This window comes from Berghia stephanieae, chromosome 13, assembly GCF_034508935.2.
Source record: "Berghia stephanieae isolate SIO BIC M18660-M18661 chromosome 13, UCSD_Bste_1.3, whole genome shotgun sequence".
NCBI lineage: Eukaryota > Metazoa > Mollusca > Gastropoda > Nudibranchia > Aeolidiidae > Berghia > Berghia stephanieae.
The window spans coordinates 29,851,944-29,861,943 of NC_088372.1; the positions used below are offsets into that span (position 1 = coordinate 29,851,944).

Here is a 10,000-nt window from a genome sequence, read left to right on the forward strand (position 1 = left end):
TCGGTCGTTAAGTTTGTGGAGTTTTGGAATATCCCAAAAGTAGGGGGTGAGCACTAATTGCCGGCACGCACGCGGCGTTAATTTATAATTACATAAAGAGAGTAAACGAGTGAGTATCACTCACAATCATTGACTCGGTGGCGCCAGTTTGGAAAGCATCACAAGACCCAGTCCCATCACGTTAATTCTTTGGAATGAAGGCCAAACACAAAAGCCAACTGATAGGAAAGTGTGGAAGACACTTAAGAAATATTGCATAATTAGTTTAATGTACATTCCTCAATGAAAAAAAAAAACAAAAAAACAAAAACAAAAAAAAAAAAAAAAAACAGATAAAAACGAAAAGACAAATTAAAGAGAACCCCTCCTCCGCCCCCACCCCCCCCCCCTCAACAACACAACAAACACAAACAATAAACAAATTGTAAAAAAACAAAATCCTCCCCCCTCCCCTCCCAAAAAAAAAAAGCCAAAACAAAACAGTAAAAGAACAAAAGACGACAAAAAAAAAAACCCACAAAAAAAAAAATGAAACGAAACAAAACAAAACAAATACTGAAACAAAATTTATTTAAAAAGTACAAATATTAAAATATAAAAACACCAAACAAAAATCCCCCCCCCCCCCCCCCCCCCCCCCCCCAAAAAAAAAAATAAATAAAAAATTAAATAAAAAAATAAAAACAGGCCAACTTCGTCTTTCTCACTCGAACAGAAAAAAAAAATAATTTTTTTTTAATGTTAAAATTAAACAATTACATAATAAATAAATAAATAAATAAATAAATAAATAAATAAATAAATAAATAAATAAGTCAATCAGAAAACTGGCCCGGTATACTTGAAAAGTAACCGCAGGGGAAACCACCAGCCTCTGATGAAATTAATAATGCATAATATTGTTTTTGTACCTCAAGCTAAGTCAATGAGTACGGCCAAGTTATTCCATTATTTTGTTTTTTTCCATTCTTTTTGTACTTAGTGTACTTACTGTATTCTACTCTATACATAAGGGTTTGGTGGGAAGGGGAAGGGGGGAGTGGGGAGGTGGGGGGAGGGTGTGTGTGTGTGTGGGGGGGGGGAGGGGGCTGGGATCGCAGCATGAACACTCTTTGTCGCGTGTGAGTCAGACTGGAGTGTGAGTACTTACTCCCGAGTATAAATCACTCATACACAGGTCTTGATATGTAAGGGCTAATGATCCTGAGGCGCCAGTAGTAAAGGATGGGAATCATATCATAATAGCATCTATGAAGAGAAGAAGGACGAGAGGAAAGGAAGGAAGGAATGAAGGATGAGGAGGAATGTGGTAGGAGCGAACATGAGATTGAGAGGGGGGGGGGGGGGGGGGAGAGATACAGTGAATATCCATAAGAATGGGAAGATTATAGAGCTCTTTTTTTAAATGATAGAAAGATCGATGGATAGATAAATAGATAGATAGATGAATGGATGGACGGAAGGGTGAGTGGATGGAGGGATAGTTAGATAGATATGGATGGATTGATGGATATTTGGACAAATGGATTGTTGGAGATATAAATATGTTTGTATATATTATAATATATATATATATATATATATATATATATATATATATATATATATATATATATATATATAGAGAGAGAGAGAGAGAGAGAGAGAGAGAGAGAGAGAGATTATGAGTAGAGAGGTTGGGAAGTGAGAGAAAGAGGGCTGTATTACATGAAGGGCGACAATAAACCAGAAATTCCCAGAGTTTGCTGGAATCTGTATGGATGGAAGAATGGCTTATTTACGACTCGGTACTTTATGGATGGTATGGTAATATTACAGGAAGCGGTCTGAGGTGACGTTGGTTGGGAGAGGAGGGAAGGAGAGGGGGGGGGGGGGGAGGCAGTCCGTGAGTTGACCATTGAGTAAATCGGGTCTTTCAACAGACAGCTCTGAAATTAGGTACACAACACACGACTTTTCATTCGTACAAGCGTTGTAAAGTTTATAATCAGGATATTTTTAAAAAAAGGAAGCAAACAAACGAAAAAAAGACGGAAGAATAAGAAGATGAAAAAGAAAAAGAAGACGAAGAAGAAGACGAAGGAGGAGGAGGAGGAGGAGGAGGAGGATGATGGTGATGATGATGATGATGATGATGATGATGATGATGATGATGATGATGATGATGATGATGATGATGAGGAGGAGGAGGAGAAAGAGGAGGGGAAAGAGAAGGGGAAAGAAGAAGAAGAAGAAGAAGAAGAAGAAGAAGAAGAAGAAGAAGAAGAAGAAGAAGAAGAAGAAGAAGAAGAAGAAGAAGAAGAAGAAGAAGAAGAAGAAGAAGAAGAAGAGGAGGAGGATGAGGAGGAAGAGGAGGAGGTGAGGAAGTAACATCTATAACGATGCCACATCATATTACTGTAAAATATCTACAGCTTCATCCTATCCACAACACAACGACATCCAAAATTAACCCTTATCATCAAAGGGAGGCTATTCATTACGGACCAGCGACACGATAAGAAATAAATCGCAAGTAGTGTCCCCTGAGGGCCGGGCTATCAGGCCTAATCATTATCATTATCGTTTATTCCTTGGAAGATATCTCTGTAAGACCTTCGTTCCCGTTTTTATTTTAAGACACTCATATCGGATTATCAAATTGGCACTATCTGTGAAGCCAGGCAACTACCGTCTTCTACCCGATTTTTTTTGTTCTTTTTCTTCTTTAAAAAAATATACGCCTTGTGACTGCATTTTATCGCGGGTGGTTGATGGACATCACCTGAATCATATACTATGATGTCGCATGGTGTACGATCCGATAGTAGGGGTGTTGATGGGAGCATCACCCTTGAATCATATACCTATGATGTTCGCATGGGTGTACGATCCGATAGTAGGGCGGGTGGTTGGATGGGAGCATCACCCTTGAATCATATACCTATGATGTTCGCATGGGTGTACGATCCGATAGTGATGTCGTTTCTTCTTCTCTTTACTAGCCTATCCTGCTTCTTTGGTTTGTGATTGTATTTTTGACAGGGGATATTTTTTTTTTTCTGTAAATCTTCTGCCTGTTTGTTCTTGGTTATTTATAATTTAGCTTATGATATCTTTAGGTTATGATTTTGATTTACATTTGTACTATTTTTGTTAGATTGCTTGTTTTTTTGTTTCAGCGGTCTCTCATATAACCTCAATTGTGTTGGAAGAGACCTAAAGCAACAAACAAACAAAAAACTGCATTTTATCTTTAAAACCACCACTTATCTCTCTCTCTCTCTCTCTCTCTCTCTCTATATATATATATATATATATATATATATATATATATATATATATATATATATATATATAGATAGATAGATAGATAGATAGATAGATAGATAGATAGATAGATAGATAGATAGATAGATAGATAGATATGAATATCTGAGTATCAAATTGGTATTATCTTATTATGAACCAGAACTCATCCAACAACCTAGACCTTATTTTCTTTTAGTAACCTTTTTTTTTTTTGTGTTGTTTCTTGACAATATAGAATTGATACATTTGTGACTCATTTCCCGTTTCCGATTCTTTTTATATATTGTTATTATCATTATTCTTTAATGATCCTCGCAGACATTTATTCTAACTATGGAGTCCTTTATCCCAGCTGCTATAATGTTAAAAGTAATGAAAAGTACAAAAACGATTATTAAAAAAAGTAATTTTAAAAATTTAAAAAAATAAAATTCACTTTACTCATCCCATAGGGGAAATTTGTCTCTATGGTCTATTCCAAGGGAAGACTGCAGCCAGGCAAATTGAGCTAGGGTGAGGTACTCAAGGCCTCACAGCACAGCGGCGGGTGATGGAACTCAGTACCTTTCGGATACGAAGCAAAGACCGTACCGCTGAGCCAGTAAAAGTAGCAGAAAAAGTAGTCCTTCAGAGCCATTAGACCCACGGAGCTGGAGTTTATCCCGGTTTCTATATCGTGAAACGGACAAGAGTAATTACTTGCTACCCTTTACATAGGATGATAGTCTACTGCAAAGTACTGTCCGCCAACTCTAATGACCCAGCTACCCAATAATTGCTGGGGCGTAGACGGGAGGTCGGTAAAAAAAAATCTCGACATGACCCGGGTTTGATCTGGGTCTCTTTGCGTGTGAGGCGAGTGCTCTACCAACCGAGCTACCGGGACACATCAACTCAATAAAACGTAATATTATAAACTTGGCCAAAGTCACATCCTATACTTGACTATCAGTTTAATGTTCTCTTGTTGAGTCGAGTCTCTCGGTGTGATATTCATGAATTCTCAAATGAATGAATGAATGAATGAATGAATGAATGAATGAATGAACGAATGAATGAATGAATGAACGAATGAATGAATAAATGAACGAATGAATGAATGAATGAACGAATGAATGAATAAATGAATGAATGAATGAATGAACGAATGAATGAATGAATGAATGAACAATCGAATGAATGAATGAATGAACGAACGAATGAATGAATGAATGAACAATCGAATGAATGAATGAATAAACAATCGAATGAATGAATGAATGAACAAACGAATGAATGAACGAATGAAAGAATGAATGGAATGATAAAAGGAAAAAAGAAAGATGGAGAGATTACCGGGGTATGTATGCATGCAGACATTTTCTCTGGAAACATAAAATACCAACATTCACACTTGAGGGTATCTTACCAAAACATCAGGCAGACTGCTTAGATGTTCATCATAATATCATCCGATGCCATCTCTCGCGAGACTCCAAAAACATTTTCTCGATCAAGGATAACAAGACGCATTCCTCTCAAAGGACGAGAAAGGTGTGAGACGCTGAATAGTTGTACTCAAAAGGTGTCTAATTAGAATTTACGCTTTTCTCTTGTTAATGGATGAAAATCGTGGTAGCATTACCCACAGTGGAGCCTGCGTGTCTTTTATTTATCTATTAATATTAATTTCTTATTGTTTGTTTCTTGCTTTATCAAAATAAAATGAATGATTGAGTATAATGTCCGTGTATATATATAGATAGAGCATTTTCACGGATTCAACATGCCCAATGCTCTTCAGTATATTATTTATCCCCTCCGATTATATAGGTACAAGCGACAATAAAAACACGGAACCCAAAGAATGTCTTATATCTTTCTTGAAAATGCCCCAAAATGGACGAAAATTGAACATAAGACAGCACCATCGCGTTTTGGGAATTGTTAGAGCACGTGTTCCAGATGCCGTCTTTTTTTTTTAGAAATGCACAATTTCACACGCAAAATGAAAGTTTCAATCACTCGATGAAACTATTCAGCTGGAATTCTATGCTTAACGTTGAAGGAAATGTGTAGTTTTTTTGTTTTCTCTCTCTCTCTCTCTCTCTCTCTCTCTCTCTCTCTCTCTCTCTCTCTCTCTCTCTCTCTCTGGTCATTGATGTCCTTAAATATCGTCCTACAGATGGTGTCCTTCAGACTAGACACTCCAACAGATAGAAATCAAGGTGCTCGACAGAAAGGAACAGGTCATCATCTTCAGACTGAGAACTGGACACAACCAGTTAAAGGAACATATGTGGAGGATGTCCAGAGCAGGTGCCTCTGGACAATGTGACTGCGGACTTGAAAATGAAAATGGACATCATGTCCTAATGGAATGTCCAAGGTACAACCAGTTGAGAAGGAACTTCTGGCCTGACCCAACCCCATACTTAAAGAAGCTGTACGGCAATGAGGACGACCTCAGGAACACTGTGGGCTTCATTCACCAGCCGGACTGACCATGTGACGTGACGGGAACGAAGAAGAAGAAGAAGAAGAAGAAGAAGAAGAAGAAGAAGAAGAAGAAGAAGAAGAAGAAGAAGAAGAAGAAGAAGAAATCTAAAGAACTTTTGTCTGGGCTGCGCGGGGGCCCGATGGATGGTTTGCTCCACAGCTGATACAACCTGTGGGCCCAAGTTATCTGTTAACAAATCTTTTCACGGAATTCGAGCAATGGCAGGAGATAATATTTATATTTCAATGTGTCTCAAAATTAATAGATCAAATAATTTAACAAAATGTTTGATTTAAGCCTTTCTGGAATTATTTTTCCTTTCTCTCTAGATAACGACACAAGATATTTCAAAAGCCTGCCATTATTCCTGTAAAAGTAACGCATTTTGATAAGTAGGATAAACGCGCATTTGAGCTTCGCAGAAAGGATGTAGATATTTTTATTTTTATTTTAACACATGATGAAAAGAATGTCAACACCGTTTAATTTTTGTTAAGGTAGCTAGCTCTCCGTGAGGTCTAAATTAGACCTAACTATTTAACTAACCACAGATGAGTAGGGATTACCTAGTTCTAGATAAAGAATGACTTCAGCACATCACGAATTCAATAATGAAACCACGAGTAGACAATCGACTGACTTTTAGAACAGAAAAATATAATATATTAATTGGTAAAATAAAACAAATAAGCAATTTTGGAAGTTTCGTATGCATTGATAACGCTTTCAACGACGTCACTATCGTTACAAGTGATTGTACACTTTTTAATGAACACACACACACACACACACACACACACACACACAATACATCCATACACACAATGAAAAAGGACCTCGTTAAAGTGTCCTCAAAAAAGAAAATGAAAGCAAGACGTTTTGTATGAAATAGGTATTTAAATTTCTTATTCGATTCCTTCAACTCGACTTTTCTTTCTTTTTTTTTTTTCTTTTTTTTTAATTTTTATTATCTAACCAATCATTTTTCGCACATAGTCCATCCATCCCCCCCCCCCCCCCCCCCCTCCCCTCAAAACCTTCTCACTTCCTCAATAATATTTATTTCTGATTACAATAACAAAGTTATACATGCCCCAAATGCCAAAGAATCGTCCTTGACCTTTCATTATTCAGTCCATTCAAGGCTCATGCGCATGCGTACAGCTGATCAAGAAGAGGGTGTGCGTATCCATAGCGAACGAGACTAGTACAGGGGGGGGGGGGCGCTATATGGGTGTATCCGAAGCAGGAAAATCCACTTCCAGCGGAAGGTTGAATTTCCGGTTTTCGAAAAGGTTATCTACGAGAGTTATCACCCCTTTGGAATCCCCAAAGGAAAATAATCAACCATATCCTTTTTCTCCCTTTTAAAGGAAAATATAGATGAAGGGATATCAAGATGGTGGTTCGAAAATTCTGAGAACATTCTTGAAAAATGAGAAGATACCTTCCATGATGGAGATTTCATCTGGACGATGAAGACAACTTTGCAGAGGAGAACCGAACCGAACTAAAACAAAACACGTCTTTGAAGACAGACTTAACAAAGTCGGCGGATGACGGTTAAAACCGAGTTTTCTTTGATGAAATAATCTTACTGTGCCATAATAATAATAATAATAATAATAATAATAATAATAATAATAATAATAATAATAATAATAATAATAATAATAATAATAATAATAATAATAATAATAAATCTTACTTTGCCTTAAACCTAAAACACCGACACCTCTAATATTTGCTAAAATATAAATTAAAAAAAAAAAAAACTAAAAAACAAACAAACTGAAAATTTGTCATGTGAAGGACGTACATGAAAATATTCCAAACAAAGCTCTCTCTTTATCATATTATGGTGCCACTCTTAAATCATAGAAAGGGATACATGCATTTGTACTTGCCCTTTAACGTTGCTTTTAAACAACCAATATTTTCATCTTTAGATAAAATAACTTATCAATACTCCACAATCGCTTCAGAACGGTATTGTGCGGCTATGTGGTCTAGAAGTAAGCAGGCACTCGCATTCGGATCGAAAGGTCCAAGGTTTGAGTCTCGCTATGAGAAGGGCGCGGGCGGTTGTCCTTGGAAAAAGGCTCTTTACTCACATTCTCTGCTCACCTTCTTCGGGTGAAAAATGAGTACCTAGCCGAAAACAGCATTGTTTGTCCCTGAAAAAAGAATGGTATTATCGCTCGTCTAACGGGCGATATGTCTCGTCTTACATGTTAAGTGTTGCTGTTGAATTAAGGGACCACTTGTAACGCGCTTTGAGAACGTTCAGTGGATGCTGCTCTAGTTTATTTTTAGATGCCAAAAATGATTTGAACGTTGAAATGATATAAGAAATGTAAGATCTTTTTTTGGTTATTGTTTTGTTTTGTTTGGTCTTTCTTCCTTGGGAAATTGTATTCAATCTCAACAAAAAAAAAAAAAAAAAATACGAAAAAAAACCACCCTCACTCTCTCATTACCAGCCATTTTCAGGATTTTCCCCAAAACTTCACACCCAACTAACACAAAAATATTTTTTTATCACTCAAACATAATAGAAGTAAAGTTCTTGCAATACAATCGGGCAGCGTGGCTCAGCGGTACACGGTCTTTGCTTCCTACCCGAAAGGTAGCGAGTTCGATCACCCGCCGCTGCTCTGTGTGGCCTTGAGCAAGTCACCTCGCCTTAGCTCAATGTGCGGCACTGCACTGCGGCTAACGCCTGGGTTATTCCAGTCTTCCCTTGGAATAGACCCTCGAGACAAATTTCCCCTATGGGATAAATAAAGGGAATTTAATTTTAAAAAAATTTTTTTACATAATTTCTTTAGCAAAACATACTCTACAACAAACTGTTCATTTTCTTAAAGTATTATTATTTACAAAAGAAATTTGAATAAGAAAAATGTTGTTGTATTGTAACGAATGTGACGATTTTCCTATAGTTGGTAAGGAGAGGGTTAAAATTTCGACCTCCAAATCCATTGGTGAGTAAAATATCATTATTATGCCATGGGCGGATCTCCTCTAATTATAATCCACTCTTGAAATTCGATGGAATGTATGAGCAACACATGACTTGCCAAAACCACCGACTTGATCTCTTTTGTTTACGCAGACCGTCTCAATATCTGAGACTGTTTACTTTTGGTAGTTACTGTTCTCTATCCCTGTGGCATGTGAGACGTTGGAGAGGGAGATGGAGAGGGGGAGTCGGGGTGGGGGGGGGGGGGGGGGGGGGGGGGTTGATAGAATAATATTGCAGTCGTGTGTTTTTGGAGTTGGTTGGAGATTGAAGTGCAACGTATTAAGTTTGAATGTGGTGGTGGTGGTGGTGGTAAAGGTGATGATGATGATGATGGGGATGACGATGATGATGATGATAATGATAATGATGATGAAGGTGATGATGATGTTGATGATGCTGATGATGATGATGATGATGATGATGATGATGATGATGGTGGTGGTGGTAGTATTAGTGATGATGATGGGGATGACGATGATGATAATGATGATGAAGGTGATGATGATGATGATGATGATGATGATGATGATGATGATGATGATGATGATGATGGTGGTGGTGGTGGTAGTAGTGATGGTGGTGATGTCGATGACGGTGGTGGTGATGACAATAATGACAACAATGATACCAATGACGACCTTACAACGACCACGATGATGACGGCGATGATATAGCAACGTAGACAAGACGAGGAAAACCAGGGGAATTTAGATCGATACTATCTATTACGCTTCGGAAAAAATAATTTCAATGCTTTTGTCGGCATTTTGACTGACAAGTCGAAATTCCAATACATTGTCCTTTCTCCTCTTCGACCCACCCCCCCCCCCACACACACACACACACTAACACACACACCTACTCCCCATAAAAAAAAAAAAACTACAAAAAATGAAACAAACTTTAAAAAAAAAAAGGATTTACGACTTCCGAAACAAAATGAAAATCAATAACATAAACAATTTTATCCTCAACAATAGCACCACTAACACCAACAACAAAAATAAATCAAAACCAAAAAAAAAAAAAAAAAAAAATACCAAAAACAAAAAAAAACAACAACAAAAAATCAAACAAACAAAACAAAACCAAGAAAAAAAAATCAGCAATAACAAAAAAATACAAAATCAAGAAATTGAAAATCACTCCACATCCACCCCCCCCCCCCCCCCCCAATCCCCATCCTTCCCTTTGCAAATAAT

The 10,000-nt window shown here is 37.3% G+C and overlaps 1 protein-coding gene across 5 annotated transcripts in view; it reads right to left on the reverse strand.

Annotated features, from left to right (window-relative positions):
• LOC144958983 (uncharacterized) overlaps nucleotides 1-10,000 on the reverse strand; it is a 278,895-nt gene that overhangs the window by 30,216 nt on the left and 238,679 nt on the right. The window contains exon 1 of one of the 5 annotated variants that reach the window (XM_078891284.1): nucleotides 125-329. The exons of the other annotated variants lie outside the window; for them this stretch is intronic. Coding sequence (XP_078747410.1) covers nucleotides 125-130 — 6 coding nt within the window. The 5' untranslated portion in view covers nucleotides 131-329. Of the gene's footprint in view, nucleotides 1-124; nucleotides 330-10,000 lie in introns of those variants that run through there. 5 annotated transcript variants of the gene reach the window in all.